Raw genomic sequence first — 16,385 nt, forward strand, 5'->3', positions numbered from 1 at the left:
GTGAGACGCTGCAGAGTGCAGACTGCCACGGATCGGATACCGATCCTAGACCTGATCCGTTAGTTGTTCTTCACTCTGTCGTATTCATCTCCGGTTCTATACACCGCAGTGAAGGAACGGAGGGATGTAGACCGATGCAACAGGGGCGTAGAAAAAGAAAAGAAAAAAAGAATGGAAGAATGCTCTGCATAACTCATCCTACAATTCGCTCGCATTTCTTTACTTTTCTCTTTCTGCCCAGCTGTATTGTACGTACAAAGTACTCCGAGTATACTAGGTAAGATAGGTAGGTATTCCAGCCAGATGGTAAAACCCTCATTTAACCTTTCGGATGCTCGGCAAGCTGTTGAACCAAGATTCCTCTCAATTCCGGGGTCGTCGGTGCCTGATTTCAATCACTATCAATTAGTAAGGGACGTCAACCCCCGCCCCTATGTCAGACTGACGAGTGTTTCGAACACTTTGCTCGATGCTTTGTAATGAAGAAAAAATTTCCTTGCTCTTTGCCGGGGCAGATATCACTCTTTATACACCCTCCATAAGACAAACTCCTACGTAAATATGACCCTGAAAACATGTAATGATGACCGGCGTTTCCTGGTAACAACCCTTATATATGATTACCTAGCAATAGCATAGATGAGCACAGCAAGACGTATTTCTTCGTCATGCTGGATATCACGGCCCAACCACAAAGAAGCCACTCAACTGTATCATTTCCAATGTCCCATGAGAGATCCAATGTACATGTCTAAACAGAACCCTTGATTTAAATCAAAAGACAAAAAGTGCTAGAGCAGAACTTTATAGAGTAAATCTTCAAATCAAATAAAAACAAAAAGATAAAGCAAGGAGAAAAGAGGGGGGGGGGAACACGAAGTACGAAAAAAGGTATATAGAACTTTAATGAGCATGACCTATCTGCAGAAACAGCGGCAGAATCATGCCAATGACAGAGGCGATCAGGTCTCTCATTGACTTCTCAGACGAAGATGGCAGGTCTCGGGGATCGCCGTATCCATTCACTTGGATTTCACGTGCACCCGAGTTGGGACTGTTTTCCTGCATTGTGTGCATGGCAACGTACCTAAGAGAGAACCGACGTTAGCTGCTGCCATCCAGCATATGACTCCACGCGAAGCCAAACTTACAAGAAGGTGCCTGCCGAAAACAGTAGAAGCACGCCTGTCCGCCACCGAGTGCCCGTTTCGTCGCCGCTAGAGCCAGAACCGATGATCTGGACGAAGAAGAAGGTCATCAGGGCTCCCACGGGCGCCGCTAGACTGAAAACCAGCAAGTGAGCCCTCGCGGCACGACTAGAGAGCCCTTGCTTAAGCAATACGGATGTGAGACCAAAAGAAGCCGGCGCTTTGTGAACCATGATAGCCAAGAAAATTATGAAACTCAAGCCGGCATCGGAGCTGGACGCTCCCAGGGCGATTCCGTCGGCGGCCGCATGGATGACAAGACCAATAGTTGTTGCGAAACTGTGGCTGCTTCGAGGGACATTGCCGGCATCTAACAACCCACCCTCTCGCGAAGGTGACGAGTTCCGTCGCAGGCCGGAACCCAGATTATCCAAGGAAATGTGATGGGGCGCTCTTTGTTGTTTGGATGGGCTTGCAAACTCCGGCAATTTATCGATCAGGTACATCAGAATGAAACCGCTGATAAGCGCAATGCCAATCCAGGCATGCGGTGAGTTACCTTCGTGCTTATTATGGTCGTGGTCCTGGTCTGCGCCGTCATCCGATAGACTCTCCTTCCGCCGCTGTACATGCTCTGATGGGACGTGAACCGTAATCGAGTCATCGGTGGATGACTGCGGGGCCGAGGCACCTGACGAGGCGTGTAGGAACGGATCGGAATCGCCGGGGATTTCATTTGGGATAACAGACGGGATGACTGCATGCTGCCAATTGACTGCCGATGTCGAACGAGTGCTGAGTTCTTTTTGGCGACTCACTGAGCTCGCGCTATATAGGGTTTCCACTCCTTCTGGAATAATAACAATCAAGGATGTCCCCACCAAAACTCCCATTCCAATTGAAGATATGAGTCTAAGTTGCGAGGGCGATAGAGTAAAAGCAAGTGGTAATGAGCCGACGACAAAAGATCTACAGAGAGAACGTTACTATCAGCTTGCCGATCAAACAGTCGCAGGCGTAGAGAAGGTGCAGGCATTCGGCGCTCACGTAATTGCCATCACAATGCTCAAGGCGAGCAGAGTGAAAAGTCCCTCCATGGTTGGCTAGTCGATTTCCAGAGCCGCGTCTGTGCTGCTTTAGAGGATCTCAAACATTCTGCCAATTCGACGAAACCTTCTCTGAATAAACCAAAATTCGCGGGCTTTGGACAAATGACGCCAGACAGCCCGATAGAAATATATGGGAGCGAAGACCGGGGGAAAGCTTTTTCTTGCACGGGTACCTGGGAGACAGACGAGGACGTGGCGTGGGATGGACAGATTGCGATCCGCCGCAGTTGGAAGAGGAACGGAGGCCGACGACGGGAAGACCCACAGCGCCAGGGGAATCGCCGTCCCGGAAATTGTCAATGATAATCAATAATGATAATAATAGTACTCCGTGGAGGGTGTTGTATCAGACGGCATTGCAGCAGATACTGTGTAGGATACGTCAGAAAGAGCGGACGGGCACCAACCGAGAAGTCATCTGCATTTAAAATTATTCCATTCAAATGCAGCATTGACGTACGGAGAAGGCACAGAGGACAGTGTGAGGCGTGAATGGTTTTTCCGCAACCGACCGACGGCTTTAAATCAAGGGAGACGAGACCCTTGTTTTATGTACATTCTATCTAGGAGAAAAAGATAATGAAATGAATTTAAACACCTACCATTTATTCTCACTCTGGCTTGATCCCAAAGCTCGTGTTGATGAACTCAAAAAAAAAAAAAAAATTCCCGGTAGGTATCTTATGGATGATTTCATGAAACATGACAGATGGCTATTCATCTAAGAATGTATATTCTTTGGAAAGTACTCACTCCTGGGTTTCAAGATGTCCATATCCTTTTGTCTGTACATTCACAAATTCCTTCAGCCTCGCCTCCTTCTCTAGAACCTGCCCTTTGCTAAAGGATCCATAAGCCTCGTTCACCTGAGAGATCACTTTGTCTTTCCATTGAGTCTCTTCACGACTCCCCACCAAGTTCACTCTGCCTTGTCCATCCCACACCTGTTGTATAGTTGGTTCCAGTTTCTCAAAAAAGGCCCCAATACCACCTTCTCCGCCGCCTTGTTGGTAGCTTTCGAACACACCATTGCCCGCCCATCTCGGTCCTAGACTGGCCATTAAGATGGTGTCAAGATCCTTCGCATTCACCAAATCCTCCTTCACTAGATGGCATGCCTCCCTGAGAAGCGCGAATGCCAGTCGATTTCCAACAAACCCCGGGATCTCTTTTTTGATCACCACGGGTCGATGCTTCGACCCTGGCACGGAGAAATATGCACGGGCAAACTCTACCCGCTCTGTCAAGGTATCGGGAGAAGGCACGATCTCGAGGAGCGGCATGATGTGCGGCGGATTGAAAGGATGCACCACTAACAAGCGCGTCTTATCGGACATCTCACCTTGCTGGATCGAGGCTGCAATGCCCGATGTGCTCGTCCAGAGGTGTGCGGATGCCGGTGCTATTAACTCCACCTGTTTCCAGAGTGACTGTTTGAAAGCGACATTTTCTGGCCCCTGCTCCTGGACGATGGTGGCAGATGCGCAAGCGGATTCCAGTGAGGTGTGGATTCGTAGGCGACCGGAGGTTAGTAGTGACGTGACCACCGATTCTGATAATACCGAGTCAGACTTGGAGATATCGGATGTCAAATGGTGGCCCATGTAAATTGGTAGCGTTTTGCGCAGATATTGCTCGAAGTCTGGCCGAGTGTCGAACACATCCACTATGGTATTTTCGCGGGCTAGATGGAGTGCAGCCATAGACACGCCGATGGTGCCGAGCCCAACGAGGGCAATTCTCTGGGTCTCCGTAACTGACATGCTGTCGCGAGTATCAAGGTCAATCTATCAAGGCGATGTTGTTGAAGAAGGACCGAGGATGTGAAGTGCCCCCGCATTTAGTTACTACTAGCTAGCTCTTTCACTTCGGGTATGGCGTCAACGAAGTATATTTAGTCTTTTGAACTTTGAGACCAGTCACACTGTAGTCATATTCAACAATTTATCCACCTTATGATATACTCTAATCTCCACGGAAATCTTTATTCTGCACAAAGTGCATGTCACATTGCTGCAATAGTAAGGCTAGTGCACAGCATTTCTCGAATTCCTCTTTCCAGAGGGTCAACAGCTATCAGAAGAATTGAAGGTATCAAGTGAATACCGAACTGGAGGCGCATTCATATTTTCTTTAAGCCAACTTTATGAGTACACATTCCCATGGTGTATGTACCTATTCCGTAAGACTGAAGAATGACGTATCAGCGCGGCGGATCCCTAGGCGCAGGGGCGCTAATCCCGAAGCGGTTATAACCTCCCAGCTCCCGCGCAACGCGATTTCCAGAGCGCTCGTTCGACACGCGCCGGCAAGAGAAAAGACGACGGTCCACCCTCGCTATCTTCAATCAACCGTGCAATCCCGCCCACTCTTCTTGAATCGCTCTTCATTCTCTACAGTGGTCGCAAAAATGGCTAGCGAAGGCGACTGTAATTAATCCATCCTTTCATCCTGTCCTCACCTCTGATTCGAGTTCCAGGTCAGCTGACATGAAGCGGTTTTTCCTAGGGACCTGCGACGCCAATGATGCCGTTCACATCACCGTCGTTCAACCAGGCGAAGAAAAGCCAAAGACACTCTCCAGCTTTCACCCGCAGTTTACGTATCCGATCTTTGGTGACGAGGAGCAAATTTTCGGCTACAGAGGATTGATTATCCGTTTGCGATTCGCAGCTCATGACCTGCGCCCGCACGTCTTTATCTCTTACGATGAGAAGTTTAAAACCGTGGAAGATGCCTCGGCGGTCGACCTTTTGAAGACGCTCAAGCCTTGGCTACCTGAAGGTAAACCTCTCATCCACGTTTCAGGTCCTGCTTTTTCATTTTCGTCATCGATTTCTCACGTCAATCTTTGATCCAGAGGCCTTCATAAACCTCCCCGACTACGAGAAAGCAGTTCAAGAAGAGGCGGACGCGAAGGACTTCGTGCCACCGGGCAAGATAGTGCACAGCTATGTCACCGGGCAAAGATCTTATGAGATTTGGGCGGGCTCTCTCGCCGACCCCAAGGTGCAACAACTGCTGGACCGGGCACAGATCTTCGTTTCTCTGTTCATCGAAGCCGGGACTCCTCTAGCAACCGATGACCCTGAGTGGACACTAGAAAGATGGACAATTTATTTCATGTATGCGCGAGCCCTTCGCCGCTGGTTCCACGATTGATTGTCCACCACGCTAAACTTGAGTTCTAGATACGAGAAGGTGACACCGCCGACCTCGACGGCCTCGCAATACTCGCTGGTTGGATATGCGACGACATATCGCTGGTGGCTCTACGAGAAAGATCAACTGCAAAAAGCAGTTACTCGGACCGAGCCTTTCCCGTTCCCAGAGATCCGGCCTGCACAGCTTCCCGCTCGCTTGCGCATCGCTCAATTCCTGATTCTCCCTCCCCACCAAGGCTCCGGACATGGCACCCATCTGTACACGACCATCCATACGGCCTGCACCGACGATCTGACCATCGTCGAGTTGACAGTCGAGGACCCCAATGAAGCCTTCGACGCTCTCCGCGACACCGCCGACTATCACATCTTGTACCCCGAATTCCTGAAACAGAAGGTCGACATCAACCCCGACCCTAACAGCGCATACTCCAAGAAGCAGCGTCCTCGTCGCGTCCCGACCTCCGCTATCATCCCCACCAAACTTCTAAATGACATGCGCCTCACCTTCAAGATCGCCCCGACCCAATTCGCTCACATCTTGGAGATGTATCTCCTCGGCCAGATCCCCGCCAAGAACCGTCACGAGGGCGGAGCAAACATGGCTCGACTTCTGATCAAGAAGTCCAACGCCGAGGACCCCAGCGAACGGAAATACTACTGGTGGCGCATGCTTGTCAAGCAGCGTCTCTTCAAGCGGTCCCGCGACATGCTCATCCAGCTAGACATGAGCGATCGGATCGAGAAGCTCGAAGAGACTGTCTCGAACGTGGAAGAGGGCTACGAGGTTCTGCTCAAGGCGTTCACCGAGCGCGAAGAGGCGCTGAAGGCCAGGCAAGAGGAACTTGGCGATCTGGCCGATCCGGAAACGACCGCCGTTGTAGAGGAGGCGGGCGCCAGTAAAGACCAGCGCGCGAAGCGCAAGTTCACCGTGGAAGAGGATGAGGATGAGGAAGACGAGGAGGATGCTAATGACTTGGCTACGAAGCGGGCAAAGGTCTAACGGATAGGGCTTTCTTTGTTGAACAACTTGACGGTTTCTCTTTCTATTTTCTTTCCCCATCTGTTTATACCGCGGTGCGATAGCGGTTTTGGTTTCTTTCTTCTTTGGCCTTCGTTGTCTAAAAGAAGCTTCAAATGTATTTCTACACGTTCATGAATCAAAAAAATGGTCATTAATATATTCCGTACCACGAAACACTGACAAAAACAGCCAAATAATACAATCGCTTCCATTCAAGCATAGTAGCTAGGAGGAGGACCGGTAGTCTCCGAAGCCTCCAGCGTATCAACCGTCACAGACGAAGGAGTATCTAGAGTCAACAAACTGCTCGTGCCCGTTGAAAGTACCGTCGAGAGACCAGCTGTCGACGACGCGGCCGTGTGTGCAGTAGTAGTAGGCCTGCCCTGCCTCCGTCCGAGGAGTTCTGCAATCTCGTGGTCCGAGTTAGAGGGGTCGATTCGCGAAGAAGAGCGCGGCTCGCGGCGGTCTGGACTTCGCACAAGCTCCCCAACATACTCGAGCGCTTGTCGGAAGCCGCGGATTTCGGCTTGCATGACACCCGGCTCGGACGGGAGATAGGACTCCGTGTCAGAGAAATGGGGTTGTTCTGGCGGTTGTTCGATGGCTGACATGTTATTGTTAGGTGGGGATGTGAGTTCTAGTTGTGCTTGGGCGGGTAAAGGTGTGTGGGAAGGAGAACCTCCCTCCCACCATTGTCTCCATCGGAGTCTGTGGGCTGCGAATCCGTAGGCCCAGCGAGCTTGTCTCTCCTCGCGGCGCGCCGCCCTGTCTACTCGACGTCGTCGGCAATATGTGGTGCTGCGACAAAGCTTGAATCCGAAGACGAGCAGGGCACTTGCTAGAACGAGTATCACACAGATGGTGAAGATGGTCTGAGCGTTATAAAAGTACTCGGTCTCACTTGGAATTGCTTTCGAGGCGGCAGAACTAGGAATGGTCGATGTTGATGTAGCGTGAGGTGCTTTCTGAGGTGGCCTGTTTGACTGCTTGGTTGGTGTTGGACCTGACTCTGACTTAGAAGCCTCTTCGCATCCATCTTGCTGTGGGCATTGCGAGCAATGGCTAACAGGGAGTGCCGGTGGAAAAGGCCCGAATCGATATCTGATCTGGCGGATCAGGTCGGGAAATTTGGTCAATGATATCCTGAACCTGCATCCGAAACTTCTGCAATTCTTCCAACTCGACAGAGTGCCTGGACAATCCCGCTGAAGCATTTCTCGGATCTGGCGCTCTTCCTCTTGAATCTGAAGCGCCAATTGTTGGTATCTTGTCTTTAACTGTAGCAAATGGCCCCAGTGTCGTTCAATAGACTCATCTGATTGTTCTTCACGAGATTGGTCCGCCATCTCCGTACTGTCCCAAGTTTCGACAAATGAGACGCTGTCGGACAATTCCCATGGTGAAGTATAGACTCGGAGAATTTCCGGTCTCTGTACCTGCTTGAAAGAAGCGGTAAGGCCAACTTCACCCTCGATAAAGACATCTCCTATGCGCTCAACCCGAACTGTTAGGTGCTGGATTGCATCCTCCTCGGATGACCCTGCAGGTGGTTGAACGCATCGGCTCTGCCAGTTGACGGTTAATGCTGCAGTTCCGTAGAGTGGAGTTATTAGTCCAGATCCAGATCCCAAGCTGCCGTTCCAGTTGTGGATCAGATCGTCGCCATTCAGAACGATGCCTTGTTCGCCACAAGCTACTTTTGCTACACCAACGTTTAATTCTAGAGACTTTACATCGATTGTCAGAAGCAAGGAACAGCGCCATCTGAAAAGCATGCATTCTTACCAGTCTTGAATCGTATCCATCCGCTGATCCGGGGCATAAGACTTGGACTCTCACGGTGGCATTTTGCTCATCTATGTGGGTATTTAGGCACTGGGATAAACATGTGCATGCGATGGACTAACTCTGATGGAACAGCATGTGAGGAGGCGTGTCTTTACTAACAGTTGACAAACCAGAAATCTGTGAAAGCACAGGCTCGAGGGCTCCGAAGAACGATGCTAATCTCGCTGGCCAGCGCATAGTAGCGGAGGGGGGAGAACTACATGTATTAATGATCGCACTTGATCGCGATGAGCTGCTGCAGGTCAATCCCACACCATGTAATAAAGACAAAGATGATAATTCTTCTCTTCTATTCTAGAAGAAGAGATCCCTGTAGGAATGACTCGATTCTGGAGAGACAAGCAGTGAGAAGAAGGAAGTAAGCCACAGCCTCGCAACAAGCATCCATGGCCGGCGGATCTCGGCGTTTTAATTTCTCCGGGGTTCCCCAAGTTGCGATCATCTCCGCTGGAAGCTGCGGAGCTTTTGCTGGTTATCACACTCAACACACCGAAGCGGGCAGGCTCATTACTGGATTATTACTGGGCTGTTGACCACCGAATTCTTCAGCGCATTCAATTTCAACCTCTCTGAGGTCGTCTCCCGTGTTTTCACCCCCCCACTTTCCCCCAGGGCTTTCAACTCATACTGAGCAATCCAAATCGAGAATGGTAAGAATACCCTTTTATCTGGCACAATGAGAATATTAAGAATTCGAAGCTAACCGGACTTGCCCAATGAATAGCTTCCCCTCGGACTCTTGACAGCCGCGCAGGGCCATCCCATGCTTGTCGAACTCAAGAATGGCGAGACGCTGAACGGACACCTTGCCAATTGCGACAACTGGATGAACTTAATACTCAAAGAGGTTGTCCAGACCAGCCCCGAAGGTGATCGGTTTTTTAGACTCCCAGAAGTGTACATTCGAGGAAACAACGTATGACGACAACCTACACCCCGGTCTTTGAGTCACCGCAGGAACATGAAACGCTAACGCCTCGCAGATCAAGTATCTACGGATCCCCGAAGAGATTGTGGAAGTCGTGAAGGAGCAACAACTAAACCAGCCACCAAACCGCGGTCGCGGTGGCCACCGGGGCGACAGAGGCGACAGGGGAGGCCGCGGTGGTCGGGGTCGTGGTCGGGGACGCGGCCGGGGCGGCAACTAGGACTGAATGGCAACTGGTTAAATGAGAAAGATGAAGATAGATACCCCGGGGGAGAACAAGCAGGTAGTTTTGCTAGGGAGATCCATTAGGCGAGTTAGTCGAGCATGGCCTTGGCGTATATGGCTCTGTATTTTCAATGGGAATTGTGCCATCTATGCTATTTTTAATTGACAACGCACTTTTTTTTCTCTTTCGAATTGAAAGAGACTTATATTCCTCACAATCCGCATATAAACGTCACTAGAAGACTTCTCATCGCATTGTGTCCTTGGTCAGCTGTACTTCGAGAGTGATACCGATCACGTGATACTTGAGGTCTTTCCGGGACAGACTTGGAGCTAGAGAGCAAGAAGTATTTCCTTCCTTCAAGGCTTCGAAATGCCTCGGGGGACACTATTGCTAGATGGACTTTGGCACTGTCTTTGTCCATCTTTCAGTCCTGATACTTTCGCCCAATCCGCATCTTCGATCATTAGAAAGACTCGTCGCCCCAGAATTGAGCTCGTCCCAGGAAATTCAACATCGGCTCCGGCATGGCGATGCTTAAGCAGCCTTACCGCAAACCACCAGGAACACAACGCAGAGAAGGAACGCAAACCGGAAGAGAACGAAAATGACACTCCGCGATCTCGAAAACGAGCTTCACGTCAGTCGCGTCGACCGAATACCCGCGCACCGGGATTATCCCAGGTCCCCGATACACTGAAGAGAAAGCCGACGGCGAGGTTAGAAGCACAACTGCAGGAATTAACGGCCAAGCGCCCTAAGGTTGTGGGTGCAGTTCAAATTCTACGAGCGCTCATTAGAGACCGACATGTGCGTCCCGACACGCGGCATTACAAGGCGTTGATATTGGCCAATACGGATTCGGAGCGTGGATCGCCCGAGAACGTTCGGGATCTGCTGTCGGAGATGGAGGCGAATAAGATAACTGCAGATTCTGGGACTCTGCATGCTGCATTACAGGTACGAGTGATTCCATACCGTCATTTTGTGAGAAATACAAGAGCGACTGGATGCTGACGGTACCCTCCATGGTTAGGTCCTCGCGGTTCACCCGGATTACATATTGCGACAGGAAATCCTACACACGTTACGAGATCGATGGCTGCCCTTAAGCCCTACCGGCTGGCATTACGTGGTGGCTGGCCTTGTGCGGGAAAACCAATTCGAACTGGCCCTAGATCATCTTGAGAAGATGGAGGTCAAAGAGATCATGGTCGAGAACTGGCTATACAGTCTGTTCATATACTACCTGTGCGATTTTGAAGAATTCGACGAGGTAGTCCGGCTGATGCGTCTGCGAGCTAGCCGAGGCCATGACATGACGCCAGATTTGTGGCTATACGTGCTGGATGCAGCGAGCGCTGCTACTCACCATGAAGCTACTTATCATGTATGGAGGCAAATGGTGGAACTGAGATACTTGAAGCCCTCACATGGGATCTGCAGGAATGTTCTGACGACCGCGTTGCATGCTGGGAATACGAAGCTTGCTACATCGGTGATCGAGTTCCTGGTTGAAATCGACGTAGAGCCTGGCTTGGAGGACTATGAGAGGCTGGCCGAAACCCACCTTAGGACCGGGGATTTGTGTTCCGGGTTCGAGGTTTGGTGTCAAATGCATGCAGAGGGGATTACACTGGAGGAGAGTTCAACCGATGCCTTCCTCACCCACATGATCCAGAGTAGAAGTCATCCGCGCGATGCTTGGGCCATGCTCAAGCGGTTGAAAGAATTGGGATACGAGATCCCTCTCCGTTGCGCCCTGGTGGTGATTCAAACGTGCGAGCGGGAGGCGCTAGCCGACCCTTCGATAGTGGACGATGGGATTGCATTATATAAGGAGCTTTACGCGCTTTGTCCGACCAAGGCCGACGCCTCGATTTACAACTCCCTAATCGGGATGTGTCGGCGAGCGAGAGCCCCCGACCCTGGCATGTTTGTCGTTAACGAGATGGCATCTCTCGGAGTGGTGCCTGACAGCAGGACATTTCAGCATCTCATCGTTATATGCTTGGATGCTGGCAATTTCCAATCAGCACTCATGTATTTCCAGGACATGCTGGATCGAAAGTTCACTCCCGACGAGGATGTGTGCGTGGAGATTCGGGAGCTCTGTTCCGGGTCCAGCAGCGAATATGCACTTCAACTGAGGTATCACCCGCTTATCAGGGATGAAGTGATACAGCTACCGCGTCATGACACAGAATCTCCCGCAGACTCTCCACTCTTGTTTAAGATCTTGTCTGATCCACCGCCCGAGTATAGCCATCGCCAGATCAAGCGACCGAAGACGCAGGAAGAACAGCGGGCACAACGGCGGGCAGAAAGCAAAGAAAGTCGAAAACGGAAGAGACGGCGACTGGCCATCGCGAAGACTCGAGCCGAAGAAGGATGGGAGGACTATGAGCCCGGGGGGTTGATCCCCGAGTCAGGTCCAGCGAGTAACCCACTGTAGATAAAGCCAATGAAGTTATCTGTACAATAGTTTAATCAAAGCGATCCTCGCGAAGCACCAAATATTCTCCGTCTGTCACAATGGACTGACCATCGATCAGAATTCACAACCCTGGTCAGGAGCATTCCCAAGGATGTGCCGATCATTTCTGCTGATGGCGGGCAACCCAACATCTTCCAACTTCCAACACCCAACAATAACAACAGCCCGCCCGATCCATCTTCAACCGAGCCGTTCCTCGTTCCACGGGATCGATCTCGTCCCGGGCTCACTCTGAGACTTTGGACGCAACAACCAGGCGTTCTCAAACCGCCTGGTCCGTCCCGGGAACCCCGGTTTTGAGCAATCCGATGTTTTGAGACGGCCGAGTGGGCTCCACCAGGGGGAACTACGGAGTATGGTTCGAACCGTTCCAATAAGCAGCTCCAACCATAATCCTGCTGCAGTACTATAAATAAACAAGCCCGCTAAAATTGTGATCGTCGCCAAGTTAAGTCGGAAAGAGGAGGGTGGCCCAAGTCCGAGGCTTGCACTTTCTGCATACTTCGTCCAATGGCGCCGTACCTGCGTCCACACAATTAAGGTGACAGGTGAATGGCTGCATCGTGGGAATTGAACACCGCATTGAGAGCGAGGGCATTGATTGTTTCCTGACAAGATCGATGGCCTTGATGTCGAGTAACCAACATGGTCGGGACTCCTAATGGGGCAGCGAAAGAGTCAGCGAGCAATCCGAGATCGACAGAATGCACAACCCTTTGCGAGCATGGGGGTCGAAACTCCCCACTGCTAGTCGGACAGACTTTATATCCGTCGTTTCGCCACAGGGCCTGTCTTCTTGATTTTGTTTGAGGTTTTGATGCTAAAAATTGCGGGATTTTAACTCGGTTCTTAAGAAGTCACTCTCGATCTCGCTATTTAAGCATACCCTCCATCCACCTTAGGGACCATCTCGATTTTACTATCACCCTCTACTATCAATTAATCTGATTACTATCAACCCTTACTCCTAATTCTTAATTCCTCCTCCATTGCACCCTCCCACTACTTTCTCTACCACCAAAAGAAAGTATTCATACCATATCAAACTTCGCCATCATGCAGCTCACTTCCATCCTCACCGTTGCTCTCTCCGCTGCCGGCCTCGCCTCGGCCGGTCCTCTCCGTCGCGCTCAGAGCCCAGCTCTGACCTGGCAGGTGTCTAACTTCACCTCGACCTGTGCCGAGCAAGATTGTGTCTACAACTTCAACATCCACGGCGTCCAGACCCAGAACACCCCCGGCTTCACCACCACCTGCTCGTCGTCTGGCAAGAAGACCGGAAGCGACTACATTGCCTGTGCCAACGACAACATCACGGCCCTTGTGACCCCTGAGTCTCACTCTCTCCGTAACGTGAAGGCCGAGCACTCTTGGCGCCAGGGCCTTACTGCTGCCTTCCACGCCCAAGGCGAGACCAATGTCACCGCATCCGCCGGGAACTTCACCATCCCGGTGACTCGTGTCTTTGGCTCTGCTTAAATTCGGATATCCGATGCGTGACACGCGATGGGTGTGGATTGGTTACCTATCCGACACCAGAACACCTCGAGACAATTAGCAGACGGCGAAGAATGTTGGTTTTGAGAGACCTTAGATACCCGGAGGCGAGACGATGAAAGCGGGCACATATACCTGTAACATATTGAATGTGCTTGTGGGGATCAAAAGCTATACTATCTCCTTTTTATGTTATCCTTAATGTCTGGTCTGATAACAGCGCCAGTGGATGTGACGTTTTAATGACGATCTTTACTTTGTGACTATATATCCAAATGACATAAACATATTTATTTAGTTAACTCCAAATGGTTGACATGGAGAACCATGGAAGAAAGTGATAGCGCGTAACTAGACTGATTGTTGTTGTTCTTGTCTTGTTTTCCCAGTCTTTTGTTCGATGCGCACGCGGTGACATCATCCGTCCCCGTCAGCACCTCCGACCTCTGCAGAGCATCTCTTGACTTCTTTGGTTCTTGCCTCTTTACTCGGTCACAGCTTCATCACTGAGCTTTGTGCTGCTTCTGAAGTCCAGATTTACATTGTACATAGTCCCCACCGATCGCTTGGCAGCTGCGTTCGTTCCTGACTACATTCCACTCACTTCGTACGGGCTGCCCTGCGAATGGTGAGTTTCATCTGATTCTCTCCACATTTTCTTTCACCCCTTTTCCATTTCCATCTCCTCTTCTACATTCTGCCTCTTTCTCTCGGAAGTTGAACCTATTCAATAACAACCCATTTAAGTGTCATCTGTCCTCCTGACACCAAATGGTATGATGTCCCCATACTCCTCTCTCCCCTCTCTCCCCCCTTGCAGACTGCTGCGTCCCACTTTAAAGTACCTGCCGAGACTGACGTGCTGCCTCTTGGCTTCTTAACCACTGTAGGCGTCGATCCTCCGGCAAATTGTAGCTGGACCCAGGCAACAGCATCCAGAAGCCAATTTAGATCTCTGCTACGTCACAGATAACGGTGTGTGACCCTCCCATGGCCGACGACACTTAAACTTATTCGCTAACTTAGCCTACCCGTCGCTGGTACCGCAGTTATCGCAACGTCAGGCCCGTCGTCCAATTACCCGCAGCGCGCATATCGAAACCCACTCGATGAACTGGTGAATTTCCTCGACGCTAAACATGGCGAGAATTGGTGCATTTGGGAGTTTCGCGCCGAGGGTACGGGGTACCCCGATGAGGAGGTCTACGGGCGCATTCACCACTATCCGTTCCCGGATCATCATCCGCCGCCGTTCGTGCTGATTCCGGCCATGATGGGGAGTCTGAAGAATTGGCTGCAGCGGTTGGATGAGTCGGAGAAGAGTCAGGGTCAGGATAAGGGGCCCGACGACGAGAAGAAAGGGAAGAGGGTGGCGGTGGTGCATTGCAAGGCGGGGAAAGGGCGCAGCGGCACCGTCGCTTGCAGCTATCTGATCAGCCAGGAAGGGTGGAAGATCGAGGATGCGTTGCAGCGGTTCACGGAGAGGCGCATGCGCGCTGGGTTCGGGCATGGTGTGAGCATCCCAAGTCAGCTGCGCTGGGTGCGATATGTGGATCGCTGGGCGAACCAGATGGACCGGAAATACATCGAGCGACCGGTGGAGATCCTCGAAGTGCATGTCTGGGGACTGAGAGACGGCGTCAAGGTCGCGGTGGAGGGCTTCATCGATGAAGGCAAGAAGATTAAGAACTTCCATCTGTTCCACCGCAACGAACGCACCGTCGTGGAAAACGGCAAGAAGACGCCGACTGAGGACGGCGACAAGGCTAAGAGTGGCACCAACAGCGAACCTCAATCGGCCATTACAGAATCATCTGCCTGGTCGAGTCAGACAGCCCCGTCCTCGTCATTCGAAGAACCAGGTACACCCTCCAAACGCACACGAGCGGTCATCTTCCGACCCAGCAAACCAGTCATCGTCCCCACCAGCGATGTAAACATCGACTTTGAACGACGCAGCAAAGCCGCCTACACCGGTTGGGCCATGGCGACCTCGATCGCCCACGTCTGGTTCAACACGTACTTCGAAGGCGGCGACAACGAAGACTCGGGCGTATTTGAGATCGAATGGGACGCGATGGATGGGATCAAAGGAACCAGCAAGAAAGGCACGCGAGCGCTCGACCGACTCAAGGTTGTCTGGCGCTACCCGACGCCCTCGCAGCTCGGCATCCCCAAACCGACCAAGGAAAGCACCTCCCCCATCTCCGGCCAAACGATCACAGAGCCCAAACCCGGCGAGACCGCGCCCGAAAGCAGCCCAGCTGACTGGCGCGGCCAAGAAACAGGCAAAGACAGCGCCAAAACCATCCGCAACCAAGAGAACATCCCCATCAACCTCGAGCCCGTTCGAGAGGGCAACCAGCCCAGGGGCGGAAACCAGGGCGAAGGAGGAGATGAATCCCAATCCAACAACCAATCCTATCTGGGAGTCATCACCGCCACTGCCGCCAGCGCGACTACCACGGCCGCACACTCGCTCCAAGAACTAGGCAAGGAGCTTGGCCTGCGGCAGCAGACCGCCGAAAGCCAAGATGTCAGTCTTGCCGAAAGCGACGACAACTCGTCGGTGCTGGGCCGGCGTAAAGGCAAGGCCACCGACAAGAAAGAGGGCCAGGATCCATCGAAGCAGCCGCAGGAGAAAGACGAGAATGGGGATTTTGAAGGAACGCAGCCGTATTTTGCAAATGGCAAGAACAGTAATGGGATAGACGCATCGTCTGGCAAAAAGGATGGATGATTCGATTCCTTCACGGAATAGATAGATAGATGCTATGTTGATAAGGGGAGGGAGGGGTGTTTCTCTTTTTTACTTCTCAGGTCTGGATTGCTCGGGTCTTCGGAAAGGTGTAAGTAGGATTGTTCTGTATATACGGTTATATCAATATTTGAAAGCATTTTTACTTTTTTTTTCCGGGTTTCAAATGTGTGCGTTAGATTGTAA

At 51.4% G+C, this 16,385-nt stretch overlaps 7 protein-coding genes across 7 annotated transcripts; 4 read left to right on the forward strand and 3 right to left on the reverse strand.

The window, feature by feature from the left end:
- Positions 1-903: 903 nt before the first annotated feature.
- KD926_004945 (Mn(2+) transporter ATX2) lies at positions 904-2,245 on the reverse strand (the record flags this gene model as incomplete). The annotated part of the gene is made up of 3 exons (XM_053098282.1): positions 904-1,087; positions 1,152-2,117; positions 2,196-2,245. 3 exons carry the CDS (start codon positions 2,243-2,245, stop codon positions 904-906), a joined length of 1,200 nt encoding a protein of 399 aa, XP_052957860.1.
- Positions 2,246-3,006: 761 nt separating this feature from the next.
- KD926_004946 (NAD(P)-binding protein) lies at positions 3,007-4,020 on the reverse strand (the record flags this gene model as incomplete). Its single annotated transcript, XM_053098283.1, has 1 exon — positions 3,007-4,020. The coding sequence occupies one exon, from the start codon at positions 4,018-4,020 to the stop codon at positions 3,007-3,009; it is 1,014 nt and encodes a 337-aa protein (XP_052957861.1).
- Positions 4,021-4,746: 726 nt separating this feature from the next.
- Positions 4,747-6,424, forward strand: hat1 (histone acetyltransferase catalytic subunit HAT1; the record flags this gene model as incomplete). Its single annotated transcript, XM_053098284.1, has 3 exons — positions 4,747-5,041; positions 5,118-5,382; positions 5,449-6,424. The coding sequence occupies 3 exons, from the start codon at positions 4,747-4,749 to the stop codon at positions 6,422-6,424; spliced, it is 1,536 nt and encodes a 511-aa protein (XP_052957862.1).
- A 233-nt stretch (positions 6,425-6,657) lies between these two features.
- On the reverse strand, positions 6,658-8,470 carry KD926_004948 (uncharacterized protein; the record flags this gene model as incomplete). Its single annotated transcript, XM_053098285.1, has 3 exons — positions 6,658-8,172; positions 8,231-8,301; positions 8,353-8,470. 3 exons carry the CDS (start codon positions 8,468-8,470, stop codon positions 6,658-6,660), a joined length of 1,704 nt encoding a protein of 567 aa, XP_052957863.1.
- Positions 8,471-8,940: 470 nt separating this feature from the next.
- On the forward strand, positions 8,941-12,244 carry KD926_004949 (pentatricopeptide repeat protein; the record flags this gene model as incomplete). The annotated part of the gene is made up of 6 exons (XM_053098286.1): positions 8,941-8,943; positions 9,018-9,209; positions 9,277-9,406; positions 9,953-10,407; positions 10,484-11,879; positions 12,003-12,244. 6 exons carry the CDS (start codon positions 8,941-8,943, stop codon positions 12,242-12,244), a joined length of 2,418 nt encoding a protein of 805 aa, XP_052957864.1.
- A 756-nt stretch (positions 12,245-13,000) lies between these two features.
- On the forward strand, positions 13,001-13,423 carry KD926_004950 (uncharacterized protein; the record flags this gene model as incomplete). Its single annotated transcript, XM_053098287.1, has 1 exon — positions 13,001-13,423. The coding sequence occupies one exon, from the start codon at positions 13,001-13,003 to the stop codon at positions 13,421-13,423; it is 423 nt and encodes a 140-aa protein (XP_052957865.1).
- Positions 13,424-14,212: 789 nt separating this feature from the next.
- KD926_004951 (putative phosphatidylinositol-3,4,5-trisphosphate 3-phosphatase) lies at positions 14,213-16,181 on the forward strand (the record flags this gene model as incomplete). The annotated part of the gene is made up of 3 exons (XM_053098288.1): positions 14,213-14,215; positions 14,332-14,420; positions 14,468-16,181. 3 exons carry the CDS (start codon positions 14,213-14,215, stop codon positions 16,179-16,181), a joined length of 1,806 nt encoding a protein of 601 aa, XP_052957866.1.
- Positions 16,182-16,385: the final 204 nt, after the last annotated feature.

This window comes from Aspergillus affinis (assembly GCF_023601865.1).
Source record: "Aspergillus affinis strain CMG 70 chromosome Unknown NODE_23_length_327850_cov_86_924445, whole genome shotgun sequence".
Classification (NCBI taxonomy): Eukaryota; Fungi; Ascomycota; class Eurotiomycetes; order Eurotiales; family Aspergillaceae; genus Aspergillus; species Aspergillus affinis.